Genomic DNA, 20,615 nt, shown 5'->3' with positions numbered 1-20,615 from the left:
TTTAGCCTCTAAAATTAGTAGCATTGTCAGCTTGACTGTCTCATGTTTGTCTAACCATCAGATCTAGGTGCCAAAGCTGTCATTATTCCCACGCAAGGGCAAACCTCTCTTCACCTGCAGCCCTCGTTTTGGTCTCTAAAATGATGCTAATGTGAGGCTAAACTCTCCCTTTACCTTCCAGAGGACTCTAAGAGCCATCACTTGTAATAACATCTCCAAATATTAAGCTCTGGTACTTTGGCTCCTGCTCTGCTGGAACTCCCCTGTGGGTGGCCCTTTGTTTTAAGAGAGGAAGAGGCCGTTTCCTGTTATCTCCTGGTTACACGACAACAAGATGACAGACTGGTTCTGGGTCCATTTCAGTTTTCCTTATAAAAAACTGTGGAAGCAGAGAGTGAGACAGTGGGAAGATCTCACAAGATGACCCATGCTGAAATGGTGTCTTGGAATTGGAATAATATTTCTATGGATTACCTAAAGAGTTCTCCTAAAGTAGATGTTTATGATGGTATGGAACAATTTCAGAAATGTATTGTTAAGTGAAAAACTTTTTAAAATTCTACTGTAGGTTATGCTCCCATTTGTGTAAGAAGGGGAGAAGGAATATATGTTTATCATGTATTTGTTTGTATGAAAGTGAAAGTCACTCAGTCATGTCCGACTGTTTGTGACCCCATGGACTGTAGCCTGCCAGGCTCCTCTGTCCGTGGAATTCTCCAGGCCAGAATACTGGAGTGGGTAGCCATGCCCTTCTCCAGGGGATCTTCCCAACCCAGGGATTGAACCCAGGTCTCCCACATTGCAGGCGGATTCTTTACCGTTTGAGCCACCCGGGAAGCCCCTCCTTTGTTTGTGTGGGCATAGACTATTCTGAGAAGGATATAGACATATATAGCAATGACAGAGTCTAGGGTAGAAGAGACACTTTTAACTCTATACCCTTTTGTACTGTTTGGTTGTTGTTGTTTTTTTAAAAACCTGTGCACAGATTGCTTTTTAAAAGCACAAATAAAAGCAGTGTTTTAAAGAGAAAGACCTTGGGGAATTCTCTGGTGGTTCAGTGGTTAGGACTCCATGCTTTCACTGCCATGGGCTCAGGTTCAATCCCTGGTCAGGGAACTAAGATCCCACAGGCCACATGATGTGCCCCCAAAGGGGGAAAAAAAGACCTTGAAGAAATAAAATTTTATAAAAGCCTTCAAATTCAGTCATGTCCAACTCTTTGCAACCCCATGGACTATACAGTCTCCAGGCCAGAATATTGGAGTGGATAGCCTTTCCCTTCTCCAGGGGTTCTTCCCAACCCAGGGATCAAACCCAAGTCTCCCACATTACAGGTGGATTCTTTACCAGCTGAGTTACAAAGGAAGCCCAAGAATACTGGCGTGGGTAGCCTATCCCTTCTCCAGGGGATCTTCCTGACCCAGGAATCAAACTGGGGTCTCCTGCATTGCAGGCAGATTCTTTACCAACTGAGATATCAGGGAAGCCTGGTGTAAGCCATTTTAAATTGAACCTTGATAACTGAGATAAGAATGAGAAAGAATGAGAGCACCCAGCATTGTGGATGAGTGGGACAGATAATACTATTCATATTTTATTTTTATGAATTTCATATTTAGATTTTTTTCTCCCGATTTTATTGAGATATAGTTAACGTACAGCACTGGACAAATTTAAGGTATATGGCATAATGATTTTATGAAGCTCCAATACTTTGCCCGCCTGATGCAAAGAACTGACTTATTGGAAAAGACCCTGATGCTGGGAAAGATTGAAGGCAGGAGGAGAAGGGGACGACAGAGGATGAGATGGTTGGACAGCATCACCGACTCAATGGACTTGAGTTTGAGCAAGCTCCGGGAGTTGGTGATGGACAGGGAAGCCTGGCAAGCTGCAGTCCATGGGGTCTCAAAGAGTCGGGCACAACTGAGCGACTGAACTGAACTTATAATGATTTTACTTACACACATCATGAAATGATTATCATAATAAGATTAGGGAATATTTATCACCTCATATAGAAATGAAAGAAATAGAGAAAATTTTTTTCTTGTGATGAGAACTCCTAGGATTTACTCTTTTAACAACTTTTATATGCAACATCCAGCAGTGTTGACTGTATTTATAATGTTGTGTGTTACATCCCTAGTTCTTATCTTATAACTGGAAGTTTGTACCTTTTGACCACCCTCATCTAATTCCCCTTCCCTCCACCCCCTGCACCTGATAACCACAAACCTGATCTCTTTTTCTATGTGTGTTTGTTGTTTGAAGTATATCTGACCTACAACACTGTGTTGGTTCCTGTTACACAAAATAGTGATTTTGGTATTTCTTTACATTTCAAAATGATCCCCATGATAAGTCTAGTTATGTCACCATACAAAGATATTACATAGTTATTTGCTTTATTCCCCACACAGTACATGTTTTGACTCCCCCACCCTCACATTTATCAGTTTTATGCTGGGAAAGATTGAAGGCAGCCAAAGGAGAAGGGGGCGGCAGAGGATGAGGTGGTTAGCATCATGCATGACTCAATAGACATGAATATGAGCAAACTCCAGGAGATAGTGAAGGACAGGGCAGCTTGGCGTGCTGCAGTCCATGGGGTCGCAATAATCGGACATAACGACTTAGCAACTGAACAACACATCACATCATACATCTTTTTGCTTTGTGTATCCCTTAACAACTTATTGTGGCTACAGATGATTTTACTACTTTTGTCTGTTAACCTTCCTACTGGCTTTATGGGCTTCCCTAAGTGGCTCAGATGGTGAAGAATCCGCCTGTAATGTGGGAGACCTGGGTTCGATCCCTGGGTTGGGAAAATCCCCTGGAGGAGGGCAGGGCAACCTACCCCAGTATTCTTGCCTGGAGAATCCCCACAGACAGAGGACCTGGTGGGCTACAGTCCCTGGGGTCACAAAGAGTCGGGCACGACTGAAGCGACTAAGCAAGCACAGCACTGGCTTTACACAGCTGATTTGCTGCCTTTCCTGTATATTTGCCTGTACCAATGAGGTTTTTCCTTTCATGATTTTCATGTTCCTAGATGCAGCCTTTTCTTTTTCACCAGAGAAGTCCCTTCAGTATTTCTTGTGAAGCTGGTTTGGTGGTACTGAACTTCTTGGTGGTGCTTATCTGTAAACCTTTGATCTCTCCCTCATATCTAAATGAAAGTCTTGCCACGTACTCTTGGTTGCAGGTTTTCCCTTTCATCGCTTGAAAGTTTCTGCTGAAGAGTCAGCTTGATAGTGTTATGGAGTTCCTCTGTATGTAACTTGTTGCCTTTCCCTTGCTGCTTTTAATATTCTCTATCTTTAACGTTTGCCATTTTAATTACAGTGTGTCTTGGTGTGACCTTTGGATTGATTGTTTGGGAGAGTCTGTGCTTCCTGGATAGTATTTTAGAAGTCAAATTCAGATGATGGCTGAACATTAAATTCAGAAAAGCCTTCTCAAAAGCCAGGGAGAAGTCAAAACTGGATGTAGAGTTTAGCAGTGGTCCTTAGAGCTACCTGTCAGTGGAAAAATTCTCCTGAGGGAAAGGAGCAACAAAGTGCAAAGGAGAAAAGGAGCCCGTGGAGGAGTCCAAGGAACCAGCCTTGAGAGGAGGCCCCTGGATATTTCATAATCTCAGAGAACCACGCGGGAGAGGTCAAGAAGGTGGGCATGATCGGTGAACTCAGATGCTAAGACAGGTGATATTTAATTCCCTGTGAATAAGATTTTGTTAAATGTGGTCATTTTCATATGAATACTGTCCTGTAACAATTTTCAGAATGTCTTCATGTGAATTATCCTACAAGAATCCACTGAAGTACACAATTTCTATATAACAATAAAGAAAAGGAAACTCAGAGAGATGGTGATTTTCCTAAGGTTACCGCTTACTTTCTCCACGTGATCAGTCTTGGGGAAGCTGAAGGCTGGTTCAGAGATGCCCAGGGTGAGAGGTTGTTCCCCTCCGGTGCCCAGGCGGCTTGTCATCCCAGCGCCTGTGTGCTCATTCAGTACCTCCTGGGAACAGTATTTGCTGGCCTCTCTCAGCTTCCTGTGAACTGCTAAGGAATTTGATTGTCTAGACTCTAGAGCAGTAGTTTTTAAACTGCGGGTCATGACCTACGAGTGGGTCATCAAATCAATTTAGTGGGTCACAGCCAGACTCACAAGAACCCGCAGTGCCTGCCTCTTCTTAGTCCTGCCTTCAGTGACTTCAAGTTGCTTACTTGAACTCAGCTGTGGTGGAAAACAGCCAGCAACGCGAAGTCGGGGCTTTTGTTTGCTTATTTTACCGCAAAGAGCCAGTTGTTAAACATTTACTAGCATACCACTGGTTGTAATGGTCGATTCTTCCTCCCTCGCCCCCTCAATGGAACAGAATGGAATAGAAAGAAAAAACACCCAGTGCCATCTATGGTAAAAGTAAGAACTGTTCTGTGAGACTTTAAGTCATAAAGCTACTTACGGGTGTGTTCACATGAGATGTAGTTTTTATACTATGCGTTGCAATTTTTAAAAAGCTTGAAAGTCACTGGTTTAGGGTCCCTTCATTTAGTTTCCTCAGGTAATTGAACATCTGCTCTTCTCCTGATCCTTGGTATCCAGCAGCTTTTTTGAAGTAATGTTGCATTTACTATAGGAGGAATGAGACTGAAGTTTTATCAGGCTAAAAATAATTGTTCTAGATAGGAAAGATCCCTCTATACATCAGTGCTTTTGAACTCAAAGCTATATAAAAATGTGTTCTTAAACCTAAGATTTTTTACAGTGATCATGAATTTATCCTATAGTCAGAAAACAGTAATCATTATTAAATTCCAAAGATTAGGTTAGATTTCTGATTAGAAGAAATCAGATTAAATTTCTTCTGATTAGAAGAAATCAAATTAAAGTTCATAGCCTTGGGTTACAATGTCACTCTTCATTTCTAGAACTCTCTATAAAGAAATTAAATCCTTTTTTTAACTTTTTATTGCTACTGTATCTTTTCTTAATTTTATTGAAGTATAGTGATTTCCAGTGTTGTATTAATTTCTGCTGTACAGCAGTGATTCCGTTACACACATGTATACGTTCTTTTCCATTTTGGTTTGTTATACTATACTGAATACAGTTCCCTGTGCTATTCAGTAGGGCCTTTTTGTTTATCCATCCGATATATACTAGTTTGCATCTGCTAGTTCCCAGCTCCCAGTCCTGGCCTTCTCCCCTTCCCTCTCCCCCTTGTCAACCACAGGCCTGTTCCCGTATGTCTGAGTCTGTTTCTGTTTTGTGTGTAAGATTCCACATACAAGTTACAATCACACGGCGTTTGTCTTTTTCTGACTTCACTTGGTATGATAATCTCCAGGCCCGTCCATGTTGCTGTAGATGTCATTATTTCACCCTTTTGTATGGCTGATTAATGTTCCATTGTGTGTGTATATACAATATCTTCTTTATGCACCCAATCTGTCAGTGGACATTTAGGTTATTTCCATGTCTTGGCTGTTGTAAATAGTACCACTGTGAACACTGAAGTGCATATATCTTTTCAGATTATATTTTTGTCTTGGTATATGTCCAGGAGTGGGATTGCTGGATCATATGGCAATTTGGGGGGAGCTTTTCTGGTAGCTCAGCTGGTACGAATCCACCTGCAGTGCAGGAGACCCTGGTTCGATTCCTGGGTCATGAAGATCTGCTGGAGAAAGAATAGGCTACCCACTTCAGTATTCTTGGGCTTCCCTGGTGGCTCAGATGGTAAAAAATCCACCTCCTATGCAGGAGACCTAGGTTCAATCCCTAGGTTGGGATGATCCCCTGGAAAACAGAATGGCTACCCATTCCAGTACTCTTGCCTGGAGAATTCTATGGACAGAGGAGCCTGGTGGGCTACAGTCCATGGGGTTGCAAAGAATTGGACACGACTGAGCAAGAGTTGACTACTGGAAGACTCTGATGCTGGGAGGGATTGGGGGCAGGAGGAGAAGGGGACGACAGAGGATGAGATGGCTGAATGGCATCACTGACTCAATGGACGTGAGTCTGAGTGAACTCTGGGAGTTGGTGATGGACAGGGAGGCCTGGTATGCTGCAGTTCATGGGATCGCAAAGAGTTGGACACCACTGAGCAACTGAACTGAACAAACTGAGCAACTTTCACTTTTTGTGGCAACTCTAGTTTTTTAATGTACCTCCGTACTGTTCTCCATAGTGGCTGTACCAGTTTACATCCCTACTAGCAGTGTAGGAGGGTTCCCTTTTCTCTGTACCCTCTCCAACTTTTATTATTAGTAGGCTTTCAAAACTACAATGAGGTAATACCACCTCACACCAGGTCAGAATGAACATCATTAAAAAGTCTACTTAATTAATTTCTTATGCAATTAATTACTCTCTTATACAAATCAAAACCACAGTGAGGTACCACCTCACACCAGTCAGAATGGCCATCATTAAATTTGCATAAGAAATCAATTCTTTTCAAGAAGGTAAAAACTTTCTTTGAAATAAATCATTTCCCTTTTAATGATTTAGTGTTCTATTTTATAAATCCAGATTTATTTACAGGTATATTATATATAAATATTTTACATATAGATATTATATATGTCCATCAGCAGATGAATGGATAAGAAAGCTGTGGTACATATACACAATGGTGTATTACTCAGCCATTAAAAAGAATACATTTGAATCACTTATAATGAGGTGGATGAAACTGGAGCCTATTACACAGAGCGAAGTAAGCCAGAAAGAAAAACACCAATACAGTATACTAATGCATATATATGTAAAAAACGAAATTATTAAATGTTCATGCCAAAAAAGAGCTTCCCTGGTGGCTCAAGACAGTAAAGAAATCTGCCTGCGATGTGTGAGACCCTGGTTTGATCCCTGGGTCAGGAAGATCCTCTGGAGAAGGAAATGGCAATCCACTCCAGTATTCTTGCCTGGAGAATTCCATGGACAAGAGGAGCCTGCTGGGCTCCAGTCGATAAGAGTCACAAAGAATCAGAACACTACTGAAGCCAAAGAGCAAGCAGCATAAGCATGCCAAAAAAACCCGCTATGCAGTGTGTTAAATAGTCTGCCCTTAGTATACTCACTATCTGAGCCGGCAAAGAAGCCGCCCGCAATGCAGGAGACCTGGGTTCGATCCCTGGGTTGGGAAGATCCCCTGGAGAAGGGAAAGGCTACCCACTCTAGTATTCTGGCCTGGAGAATTCCAGGACTGTATAGTCTATGGAGTCGCAAAGAGTCTGACAGGCCTGAGCAACTTTCACTGGAAACAGTTGTGACCGAGTGGTATCTGAAAGTCATTCTCATGGATTTGTCTCTTTCTGTCCATGCTGCAGCGTTATCACACTCATCTTCGGGTTTAGTGTGATAAGAAAATGAACCCGAATAAGAGTGATATGGTTTTTACAGGTCTGTAAGAATGAAATATACTTTCAGAGCTTCATTGGGTACAGTTCTGAGAAGAAGTAGGCTTATTGTCTATGTGACTTTAGTTCTTTACAGGAGAATCCCTTTAAACGGCAGTTAAAACTTTGATTGCTCGTTTGCAAGTAGGAAGTGCATCTCCCCCCATGGATGGTGTCTTGAGCCCATGTTGGTGTTGGCATCAGAGAGTTACACCAAGTGCCTGTACTTTTTAGAAAGGCAGGAGCATTTCTGGGAGGGTGTGAGAGTCCGATGGTGCTGCTGTGGTCGGTCAGCTCCTTTCTCCCATGTGACCGCTTTTCAGCATCACTCGGGGGCTGCCTTTGCTCTGAACAAGCCCCTCGCAGCTGTGCCTGGTGCGCCTGTGTGTCACCCGGGCAGGGCTTCCTGAAATGGATCTTTTGCTTTTGTCCCTGTGTTGTTCATTCCTGCATACTTGAGCTGTGCCCAGGAAGGTAGGGGGGGAGGCCAGCAGGTTGGCCCTCACTCCCCAGCTGTCTCCTTTCTCCTTCTGTCACTCAGGATAAAAATAAAGTGATTCATTCACTCTCTTTCTTACCAAACCAGAATGCTGCCAGGGTACTACCAGGGCGACTCAGATCAGTTGGAAAGGCCTTAGGGACAAATCTAAAGCACAACTTTTAAAACTTTTTGCATTTAGGTAATTAAAAAAAATAATTTTCTCTTACTCACTTCAGACCTTGGAGGGAGAAAGATCACTCTAGTTACATCATGTTGGTTGAAGGTCCGGGCTGTCTTTATTGGAATAGAAGTCGTGATGATGTTCTGTCTTTTCTCAATTAGAAAAGCTGTGATCAGAGGATCTCCCTGGAAATCTGCACCCCCTTCCTTGAGACAGCTGATGAGTGGTAGAGCACTGGTCTGGAGCATGATTGCTGCTTATCACACCAGGCCTTTTGCCGCTTGAAGAAGCACAGTCTGTTTTGTTAGTTGGAAGCCTTTTACTTCCCACTGGGAACTGTGCTACTGATCATTTCCACAGCAGTCAACAGAGTATTTACCGTACAGTCCCCTTGTAAATATTTGCACACCACAATACTAGGAGCTCGGGTCACATAAAGATTTGTAAGGCATGGTCTCTGCCCTTAAAAGAGCGTTGCAGGGGAAGTGAGAGACACATGCAAGGCACAGTCCCCTCCCCCTACCCACCCCCCAGAAAAGGTTCAAGAAACTGGGGCAATTTAGGGAAGTCTGTCAACCATTCTGCTCGGGGAGCGTGTGCCTTAAAGTGAGGGTGGGGTGTGGATCTGCTGGGCCGCCTCTGCTCCCAGGTGCCTCTAATGGCATGTTTCACCTTCGCAAATGTTGCCCCATGTTTAAAAATATTTTCATTCACTGTATTAAAGTAACAGAGGGCAGTTACTTTAATCTGGTACTAGGCTGGAAGAAAAACTGGGTTTGTTGGACTCTGATAGTTGCCAAACCAGTATAATGTAGTTTATAGGTGCTTTACGACTTTCAGAAGTAACTCTGATTTTATGCCTGTGTTGCTTCTTGACTTTAGAACTAACCTAATAGGATGTAACTTTATTTGATAAAAGCCAAGTGTATAAATAGATAGTATGATCCATAGACATTTGACCAAAAAACAAGAAAGCATTTCTATACTAGGACATCAAAGCAAAAAAGAAGATGGGATAACTTCAGTGGCCTTTTTTTGTTTTTTAAGTCCTACAAAAAAGCACTGGGCTGTGATCATGGTCATGGCCACAGAGGCAGGGAGGGGGAAAGTGCAGCAACATTATCATTCTATACCCTTCCTGCCCCGATTATCCAGCACCGGGTCACCAGGCAGGAGAAGGGATGGAAGCAGCTCTCGACCAGAATTATGGCAGATGTAAGGGACAACAGGCCAATGTCAAGGTGAGAGTCTAACTGGAGACCTTTCACATAAAGATGGGACCCCACAGGACTATATCCTCCTTGGAAAGTTTAACCAGAAATAAATGACCCCGCCCACCTGACCTCCGCTGCTCAGGCACTGAAAGAAATTGCCTGTCTTAAACCTTGGTGGTGAGTGAGAATGGAGTAGGGGACTCTCCCCTGTTCATTTACAACCCTATTCCCTAGGTACTTCAAAAAACTTCAACCTGAGAACTTCGTTTAAGTAGTCCTAAGCTAGTAGTAGCCCCAGGCACCCAGTAGAATTAAATACCTTTTTTTTCTTTTTTTTTTGGGAGAAATCCTCCTTCAACTCAAATCTCAAATAATTCCCACAGGTAACATTTTAAGAACCATGGTATCACCATTTAGCAAAGAAGGAAAGATGGTGCCATAAGTAAAAGTCAGCAAAAATAACAGCTAACAATATCAGACCTGTAAAAACTAAGATATTGAAGTAACCAGATGCGCAATTAAAAAAATACTTCCTCAAAGACAAATATTGTATATTAATGTCTCTTTATGAAATCTAGAAAGATGGTGCTGATGAACCTATTTGCAGGGCAGCAGTAGAGACACAGACATAGAGAAGAGACTTATGGACATAGGCAGGCAGTGGGTGGGGATGAATGGAAAGAGCAGTATGAAAACATAGACACTAACCCATGTAAAATAGCCATTGGGGATTTGCTGTATGACTCAGGGAACTCAAACCAGGGATCTGTGACAACCTAGAGGGGTGGGATACGGTGGGAGGTGGGAGGGAGGCTCAAGAGGAAAGGGACATACATATATACCTATGGCTGATCCATGTTGATGGATGACAGAAACCACCACAATATTATAGTTATACTTCAATTAAAAATAAATAGATTTTTTAATAGCTAAAAACAAACAAAAAAACTTGCTCATATGTTTAGAGAAATTAAAAGAGGGAGTGAAACTTTGAGTAAAACCAAGAGATTAAAATTATGACCAAACAGATTTGAAAAAAAGAACTAAGTAGCACTTTCAGAATTGAAAAAAATACAGTAATTAAAGTTTAAAAATCAACAAATGGGCTTCAGTACAGATTAGATCTAGCTGAAGAGAGATTCAATGAGCTGAAGTTGTTTTTAAAGAAACTATCTGAAATGTAGTACAGAAAAACAATAATAAAACAGTGGAAAACCAGGCGAGCAGCCCTAATAGCTATCTAACTGGAGTTCTGGAAAGAAAAATGGGACAGGAGCAATATTTGAAGAGTTAATGGCTAAAAACTTTCCAAAGCTGATGAAAGATACACAAATTGCAGTGAATTGCAAGAAATCCACACCTAAACACACCATGCTTAAACTTTAGAATGCCAGAGACCAAGGAAAGATGTTAAAAGCAGCTAGAGAGCAAAGAAGCCTTACCAAAGGATGCCAGCATACTCCTCAACAGAGGTGGTGGAAACCTTACCATTGATGACAAGAAAGAATTACCAAACCTAAAGCATGTTTAAAGCATTTCATAGATAAGGATGAAAAAAAAGACACTTTTTAACATACAAAGCCCTGAAGAATTTGCCCCTAACAAACCGCCACAAAAGGAAAGAACCTAAAGAATGTATTTCAAATAGAGAAAGATGATGCCAGAAAAAGGTCTGAGATGCAAGGAGGAATTATGAGCAAAGACTGTATAAAAATATGGACAAATGTAAACAGAATAACCAGTGAAGTAATAATGATGTTCCTGTGAGGCTAAAAGGGAGAGGAAGGGCATGAAAATATCCAACATCAGTATCATATAAATCAAGAGAGAAGGTATGATCAGAGTCAGAGGCATCTAACCCGACATGGTACGATGAAAAGATGAAGATATTGATAACTTCAGCCATACGTACTTTATACAAATGCAGAAGGGAGTAGAGTAATTACTAAAAGATTACAAATGTGAAACTTCCAAAATAGTAGAGAGGAAATGAGATGATAAAAATGATAAATCCATAAGAAAACACAGAAAAGGTGGAACACATAGAAAGCACGATTTAAGATCGTGGAAGTAAATTAAAATATTAGTAATTACAGAAATGTGAATGAACTAAATGTTCCAGTGAAAGTCAGAGACTGATTCATTGGACAGATATTTACTGAGCATCTGCTATGTGAAAATCCCATGGACAAAGGAGCCTGGCTGACTACAATTCGTGGGGTGGCCAAAGGGTCGGACACAACTTAGCAGTAAACCACACTACGTGCTACACACTGGTCAGCACTAGGCATACAGCTCAGAGCAGTGAACAAAATAACCAAAACTCCCTAATGGGAGAGAGACAGGAAACCAAGTGAGTAACACAAATAGTGCATTAGATAGCGGTGAGTGTTCCAGAGAAAAAGTGAAGCCGTGAAAGGAAACGGGGAGTGAGGAGAAGCGCTGTTCTGAACAGTGGTCAGGAAGGGTGGCGTTTGAGTGAAGACCTGAAGGGGGTGAGGGCCTGAACTGGTGGTGACGAGGGAAGGGAATTCCAAGCAGAGGGCACAGCACGCGTGCCTGCCTTGAAAGGGATCGTGGCTGCCGTGTTTGGGAAAGACGAGCAGGCCACTAGGGAGCAAGGAAGAGTGGGCACAGATGGGCCTCAGAGATGATGAGGAGTCAGATCCCGAAGACCCCACAAGCTAAGGAAAGGACCTGTACTTTCCTTTTGAGGGAAGTGCGAGCCGTCAGAACGTTCGGGGTGCAGGCGTGCAGGAGTGCGAGCCATCAGAGCGTTCAGGGTAGAGGCGTGCAGGAGCTGACTTTGGATCTGGTATCATCTCTGTGGTTGCTGCATCAGACGGGGCAAGGCAGTAGCAGTGGAGGTGGGGAGAAGTGGTCAACCAGAAGAGGATATATTGTCAGCCTCAGTTTTAAGCAGCCACTTGTAGACTGCTTAAAATTAGAGATACATCTCAATCATAAGTATATGAAAGGAAAGGTTGGAAAAAGATATACTAGGAGGGTACACTTATAGTCATCAGACAAAATAGATTTTAAGGCAAAAAGTATATTGAAAAATAAAAGGGATCACTACATTTTGGCAAAAAGTTCTAAAGATTCATCAGGAAAGTATTTAACCTTTCCTTGTGGACTTACTTTAACTAGCATATTGAGTGATTTTTAAAATTAAGTAAAATGAATAGTTATAAATATATATATAGGGCAAAACTTAACAGAACCACAAAGAGAAACAGACAAATCCATCTTTGTTATGGAATGTTTTAATGTGACTCAGTAATTACTGCTCAATCAAGCAGTCTGAAAATCTTGAAAACATTTTAGGAAGTTTGAGCTACTCAGTTAACCAACTTGACATAATGTGTGTAGAACATCATGCTGTGTAAGTGCATAACAAACATTAGTATCTGTAGAAACTATGTAGTAAGCTCTAAATCACATTTCAAAGACCATCTTCCTGGATCACAATCCAATAACAGAAGAATAAGGGGAAGTCTCATGTTTAGAAATTAAGAAAGAGTTAATTCATCAAAAAAATCGTAGTTAGGAAACGCTGTTTATCAAAACCTGAGGAATATTAAAGGCAAATTTATGCTAGGAAAAGGGGAGAGGCTGAAAGTTAATGTGCTTAGTGTCTGACTTAAGAAGTTAAAAAAAGAACAACATAAATTCAAAGATAATAAAGATAAAAGAGGAAATTAACAAAATAGAAAATAAACATAGGGTTGTGAGGAACAAATAGAGACATTATACATCCTTCAGAGATAAAACAGATGGTAGGAAGATACCATGAATAATCTTGTTTTGATATATTTTTAAAACTTTGTTGAGATGGATGTGTGTGCTTAGTCACTCAGTGGCGTCCAGCTATTTGTGACCCCATGGACTGTAGCCCACCAGGCTCCTCTGTCCATGGGGATTCTCTAGGCAAGAATACCAGAGTGGGTTGCCATGCCCTTCTCCAGGGTATCTTCCCAACCCAGGGATTGAACCCAAGTCTCCCACACTGCAGGCTGATTCTTTACCATCTGAGCCACCAGGGAAGCCCAAGAATACTGGAGTGGGTAGCCTATCCCATCTCCAGAGGATCTTCCTGACCCAGGAATCGAACTGGCATCTCCTACATTGCAGGAAGAGTCTTTACCAGCTGAGCTACCAGGGATGGATACAATTTTAGTATTTAGCTTACAAAAATTTACTAAAGAAGAAATATAAAGCCCAAATATTATTTTACTTATTAGGAAACTGAGTCAAGAACAAGTCTTCTCACAAGCTCAACCCTAGGCTTTTATAGTTTTATTGGACATCCAAGAACCACATCTACGAATCTTCTATAAACTGTTCCAGAGTCAAGGAAAAGGAGTAACACCCTAACTCTTATTATCGTCTTAATAGCAAGACCTAACAAAGACAGTCTACCCTAAAAGTTCTGAAATTATAATTTCTTAATTGTGGATATAAATGTGAAAAAATCTGGCTACAGCATTAGCGAACTGAGCCCAATAATGTTAAAAAAAAAAATCATGATCAAGTTAGGTCCACCCAGAGCTTCAAGGATTGTGTCATATTTTAAAATGGACTCATAATTTTCTGCAGTAACAGATCAAAGGAGGAAAAAATGATATGCTCCTCTCAATGGATACAGAATGAGCATTTGATAAATTCAGTACTTTCATGACTTAAATTAAAAAAATTCCTAGCTAATTCAGAAAAGAACCTAATAATAGACTATCTCTACAAAAAGTCAACAGTAACTATCATACTATTAGTTGGGAAACCTTGAAAATATTTCCTTTAAGGTGCAGAGCAGGACAAGGGAACCCATCACTTCTACTGAATGTTGTATTGAAAGTCCTGGTCAATAAAGTAGCACAAGGGAAAAATGAAGAAAGGACTGAAGAAAATCTGTCATTATTCTCACATAATGCATCTGTCTGACTGGAAACCCAAAACAAGTGTTCAAGTAAATTATTAGCTTTACAAGCATTTTCCAAAATAAATTACAGATTATAGAAAAGATACGCTTTGTATCAGGCTTCCCAGGTGGTGTTAGTGGTAGAGAACCCACCTGCCAGTGCAGGAGACATAAGAGACATGGGTTCCATCCCTGGGTTGGGAAGATCCCCTGGAGGAGGGCTTGGCAATCCACTCACATATTCTTGTCTGGAGAATCCCATGGACAGAGGAGCCTGGTGGGCTACAGTCCAAGGGGTCACAAAGAGTCAGACACGACCGAAGCTACTTAGCACAGACTCTTTGTATCAAAGTTATAATCATGAAAACATATAATATACCTAGGGAAGAATCTAACAAAAATAGTTAAAACCTAGTGTTTAAAAAATTATAAAACCCTATGTAGAGTCACTTAGGAAAAAAAAAAAACAACAACAGTGAAGAGAGATACATGTTCATAGATTAAAAATCAGTTTGGTAAGATGTCAGTTCACTCCAAAATTGATCTGTAGACTGGAGAAGAGGATATTAGTTGTTCATTTTTTTAAAGCTTAAATTGATTCTGAAATTTACCTGGAAGGGAAAAAGGCCAAGTATAAACTCTTATACTCTTACAGAATAGTAATGAGAGATAGGGGGCCATATGTGACTTGTCTTACCACATAACCAGAATTATTATCAAGGTAAAGAAATTAAGAAAATGTGGTGTTGGCACAGTAAACTGTGTTTCTTCTACATGGAAAGAGTGTATGGTAGAGAAATACTGCAGTTAAAGGAGGAAAGGGTAGATTTTTCAATAAATAATGCTAGGAAATTTTGTTATTGTGTAAGAAAAAATGAAAGTAGATCTGTGCTTTATACTGTACACAATTTTAGTTTGGATTGAAATACTTAAATACAGAAGCAAAAGTGTCCATATTTTATAAGACAGTATATGACAATATATAATGTAAGAAAAAGCTTTCTCAAATCAGATCCCAAAAGTGCAAACTAGAAAGGTGAAAACTGATCAATTTGACTTTGTTCAAATTAAGAACTTCTAAGACACCATAACTATGCTGGGGGGTGGGGGGTTGACTTGTTTTCCTTTTATTCTTGAGTCCTTATCTACATGAAATACATGCTAAAGCATTTATGGAGAACGTGATGTGTTATCTTGGGTTTTCTATGAAGTATTCCAGAAGAAAAAGCATGCACAGGGAGAGAAATAAAATAAGAATTGTTGCTGATCGAAGCTAGAGGATGGGAACAGGAAAGTGTCTGATACTCTTCTAGTTTGTGTGCATGTTTGAAATTTTTAATTTTAAGAAGTTTTTAAAAGAAATCATCTGTTTTTTATGGTAACTGCCCTGGATATTCTGGAAGTCTTAACATTTAAAACCAAGTCATTTTCTGGAAAGGTCACTTGTTAAGTGTATATCTAAAAATGCAACCTAATTTTTATCTCGGAATAGGACTTTACTTATAAATTAATAAATCATGAAACACCTCTACAAAAAAAGGTACTCTAAAGAGATTGAAGAAATAAGTCACAAACTCAGTGAGGGTGTTTGTAACATACCTTCAAAAAATTAGTGTCCAGGTATAAAGCAAAGACTTTAAAAATCAGTAAGTAGTTTCTTAGATATGACATCAAAAGCATAAGCAACAAAAAGAAAAGAAATAGACAAACTGGACATCATCAAAATTTTTACATTTTGTGCTTCAGAGGACACCATCAAAATGAAATGACAAACCACAGTATGGGAGAAAATGTTTGCAAATTATGTATGTAATAAAGGACTTATATCTAGAATATATAGAAAGTCTTACAACTCATTAATTGAAAAGACAACTCAGTTTTTTAAATGGGCAAAGGATCTGAACAAGACATTTCTCCACAGAAGATATGCATGGAAATTAGCATATGAAAACATTCAAATTAGAAGCTTTATACTCTGCTTGTGGAAATCCAAAATGGTGCACCTACTTTGGAAAAGTTTGGCAGGTCCTCAAACCGTTAAACATAGAATTACCATTATAACCCAGCAATTCTACTCTTACGTATGTAACCCAAATGAAGACATATGTCCAAACAAAAACTTGCACTTGAATGTTTATAGCAGCATTATTAATAATATCCAAGAGGTGGAAACAGCCCAAACATCCAGCAACTAATGAGTGAGTAAATATAGTGTATATACACAAGAGAGCATTACTCAGCCGTTTAAGGGATAGAATACTGATACATTCTACAAGATGAACCACCCCAGAAAACATTATGGTAAGTGAAAGAAGCCAGACACAAAGGACTACATACTAAAGGATTCCACTTAATATGCAAAGCCCAGAATGGGCTTCTCTGATGGCTTAGCGGTAAAGAATCTGCCTGCAAGGCAGGAGCTACAGAAGATGCACGTTCAGCCCCTGGGTTGGGAAGATCCCCTGGAGCGGGGCATGGCAACCCATTCCAGTATTCTTGCCTGGAGAATCCCATGGACAGAGAGGAGCCTGGCAGACTGCAGACCATGGAGTCCTAAAGAGTCAGACACGACTGAAGCGACTGAGCACACAGAATAGGCAATATTAGATAATAACAGAAGAGCCTGGAGTGCTGCAGTCCAAGGGGCTGCAAAGAGTCAGACACAGCTTAGAGACTGCACAACAACAACAGAACAGGCAAATCCACAGAGATAGAAAAAGATTAATGGTTACCGAGGGGTGGGGGCATGCGATGGACGGGGGTGATGGCTTAAGAGGTGTGGGTTTTCATTTCCTTTCAGTGAAAATGTTCTAGACTTGATTGTGGTGATGGATGTACTCTGAATATACTAAAAGCCACTGAATTTTACACCTTAAATGGATAAATTGAATGGTATGGAATTATGTCCCAATAGAGCTATTTAAAAACATTAAAAAGCAATGACTCAATTGGAAAATAAGCAAAAGGCATGTCCTGGAATTTTGTTGAAAAAAATCTGTATGTGTAATACTAGATAAACTTGAAAAAATGTTCAACCTCATTCCTAATCAGGCAGATGCCACAGTAGGATACCATCGTATCTCAGTCAATTCACAAAAATTTTATACTCAGGCAATACTACTTTTCCACATATAGAGAAGGCCAGGGGTTGGGGCTCTTACTCTGTCGGAGGGGGTGTGAATTGGTACAACTGCTTTCAAAAATAATCTGGCATTATTTTTAGAGGGTTGAAGATGCAAGTATTTATGACCCAACAATTCCACTCCTAAGTATCTATCTAAAGAAATTCTTCCAGTTGTGTGCTGAGATCACATGTAAGAATAGTCACATAACGAAAGAACATTGTAAAATTCAAACCTACATAAAGCTGAAATATAATGTTTAGGATATGAGTATATATAGTAACCAAACCTGTTTTTTTAAAAAGCAAATAAGGGAAAGATAAACCCAAAATGCAGGATAGTGGGGATGGGAAGAATTAAGAGAGTCTCACTGGAGAAGGAAATGGCAACCCCCTCCAAGTACTCTTGCCTACAGAGGAGCCTGGTGGGTTGCTGTCCATGGGGTTGCACAGAGTCGGACATGACTGAAGCGACTTAGCATGCATGTTTTGGAGAAGGGAATGGGACCCCAGTCCAGTATTCTTGCCTGGAGAATCCCAGGGACAGAGGAGCCTGGTGGGCTGCCGTCTATGGGGTCGCACAGAGTTGGACACGACTGAAGCGACTTAGCAGCAGCAGCAGCAGCAGCACGGGGGATTTGAGGTAGTGGTAATGTTCCTTTTCCTAAACTGGATGGAGGAGTGTAGGGATATATTTGGGGGCTAGCGCAGGGGATACAAGGTCAAGTGTTACCTGATAACCCCACATGGAAGGAAGATTTAGACAAACTGGAGCATACATAGAATAGTTTTTCCACGCAGTTCAATATTGAATGCTAACAATGCTGACTCTGAGGTTCGGCAAAAGGGTAGCTTATATTTAGCATCTTTTATTGAAGAAGCAAAAGGGATAAGTGTTCTTGTGGGGGGCTGGGAGAAACTAAGAGGACTACACAAAAAAGCAGCAGCGGCAAAATGAGAGTGTTTAGAACAGTTTCCAACAAAAGTAGTTAAAAAGAGCTCAACCTGGTGCTTGGTGACAACCTAGAAGGGTGGGAGGGAGGTTCAAGAGGGAGGGGACACATGTATACTTATGGCTGATTCATGGTGTTGTATGGCAGAAACCCACACAACATTGTAAAGCAGTTATCCTCTGATTTAAAATTAAACCTAAAAAATTATTAACTGAATAGTTTTCTACTTTCAAGTGACCTTCATTTATCTGGGCCACAGCTACTTTATTCTTCAGTAACGCTAACTTATCCAAACATTGCCACAGGTTAGTACGAGCCCACGTGCTCATGTCCGATACTCAGTGGTTGACTTCCTCTCTTTCAGATCCCATTCACACTAAAAGATGAAGCACAGACCCGCGGAGGAGGAACCTGCTCACAGCTCCCCCACCCCTGGGTGCCTGACTCCAGTGAAGCACTCACCAGTGCTGCAAGGGGTCCAGAGTATTTTTTTGCTGCTTCAGTCCCCAATGCCTTCCAGCAGAAGTGGCAGTAGACTGTTGCCCATCAGCCAGTCCAGGCTTGTCCTGAGACAACAGGGAAACGTATCATCTGGGTTTCAATGGAACTTGGCAGCGGGGACCTTCAGCGGATGCGATATATACCCCATCTGAGCACACGTGTATCTTTTCCCCCTTTCCCCACCCTTCCCCTACCTGCTTAGGTCTTCTCTGCCCCTCTCCTGCTACCACACAGATGATATAAAAGAGGCTCTTTGGCTATTTGCATTTTGCTTCCTCTTCTTTTCCAGACTTTGCAGTATTAAGCTTTACCTCCTACAAACCTAGAATCCCAACGACGTTATCTACCAAAGCTGTTCTTCCCTTTCCGGAGGGTTTGGGAGAAAGGGGGGCCTTGCATCACAAGTTTCCCCGGGGGCGTAAAGACAAAGTCCGTGTGCCGCTGACCACATGGGCCACAGTGAACGCACCCTTTGGAACTAACTGATTTCTAAAATGAATAAAGTAAGTCTATTTTTATTTTTTTTTCCATTTACTAATTTCCCAACAATCAGTATTCACAAACAAGACTGAAATGGGATCAGCTTCTCATTTTATTTCATTGCTGGGCAATTTTTTAAACTTTGGTTAAGACATGTGAGCTCTAAAAGAGATGTTTTATTCTTACATTTGGTTTCAGCAGATGGTGGGTCCAGGCTCTTCCCCAAGAGAAGTTCCAGCACCTGGGATGCTGGTGCACGCGCACGTCTCCATTACCAGACCACAGCAGGCGGGTCCTCCCATGGCATGTGAATTTGTATCCAGTTGCATAGTGTTTACCTAAACAGTTCATCAGAATGATACAGCTCCGCCCCTGGCTGCTTCCTGCTTAGCCTCAAGCTTCCTCATCCATCCTAGGTGGACCCTAGCCAGGTCTTCTCTCTGGCTTCCAGAGAAGGTTAAAAGGTGGCTGCAGGGCCCACTAAAGGTTAACTTAGCTACCGCAGAAAGTTACTGGAGGAGAATCCAGCATCTGCAGTTTCTACAACAAGGTGGTAGAGATTCAGCACTGAAATCCTAAAAAAAAAAGGACACCCAGAAAGGCGGAGAGAAGAGGGGCTCCGTTGCCTTCTTGGTGAATGAAAACAGGTTTGAGCACATGGAAGCCTTCTCTTTCTTCGTGAGGGATGAAGTCTGTCAGTTGCAGGAGAGAAGAGAGAAGCATTCAGATGTTCCTGAGACTTCTGAGTAGTTTGAGGACCATCTTAACTGTTCTGCTAATTTGGTTATGAATTGATTAGTAGACAAATGAGAATTCCCCCATAGCCCCCTGCTGATGTGTAGAACTGGGAAATAAGGTATTTGGGGAGATATACCATACAGTTCTTATAAAAGAGCATAGGAAGGTATGAGTCCAGTAAAAGAACTTCTCAACCAACTGGAGTGTTTAGAATTGCCCTAGATAACCATCAGAACTGACTCCTCAGGCTAATTGTTTATTGCATTCACCACATGCTGATCAAGTGGAAGACCAGAACTCCAGGTCTCTTCCTTCATTTACCCAAGTATTTTAATGTCCTTATTATTGGTACTGGACTTCTCTTGGTAACAAACTGAGCAAATCATATGATCCTCCCTCTTTACCCTTAAAGAGCCCCTCTTTACCCTTCCCCCAAAGAGGCACATATTTTAAAAGATGGACAGAAAAATGGTTTAGATTTCGGTAGTGCCTATAAGTGACAGGTGGAACAGGGAGGCTGGGCTTTAGACCCCTGCCCATATTTGTATCAGCTAAGATAAGGATAGAGCCCTAACGCAGAAGATTTGGAATCACAGTGGGGCTGTTT

At 41.2% G+C, this 20,615-nt stretch overlaps 1 protein-coding gene across 10 annotated transcripts in view; it reads left to right on the top strand.

Moving 5' to 3' along the window:
• TTLL5 (tubulin tyrosine ligase like 5) overlaps nucleotides 1-19,308 on the top strand; it is a 308,459-nt gene extending 289,151 nt beyond the window's left edge. For all 10 annotated transcript variants that reach the window (XM_040226042.1, XM_040226046.1, XM_040226045.1 and 7 more), the window contains one exon: nucleotides 18,654-19,308. Coding sequence is in view for 2 of the 10 variants with exons in the window: in XM_040226048.1 (XP_040081982.1) it covers nucleotides 18,654-18,676 (23 nt within the window). In the remaining 8 variants the exon portion in view is untranslated. The remainder of the gene's footprint in view (nucleotides 1-18,653) is intronic.
• Nucleotides 19,309-20,615: the final 1,307 nt, after the last annotated feature.

This window comes from Oryx dammah, unplaced genomic scaffold (assembly GCF_014754425.2).
Source record: "Oryx dammah isolate SB20612 unplaced genomic scaffold, SCBI_Odam_1.1 HiC_scaffold_26, whole genome shotgun sequence".
In the NCBI taxonomy this organism is placed as follows: Eukaryota; Metazoa; Chordata; class Mammalia; order Artiodactyla; family Bovidae; genus Oryx; species Oryx dammah.
This window is presented reverse-complemented; position numbering and strand designations above follow the sequence as displayed.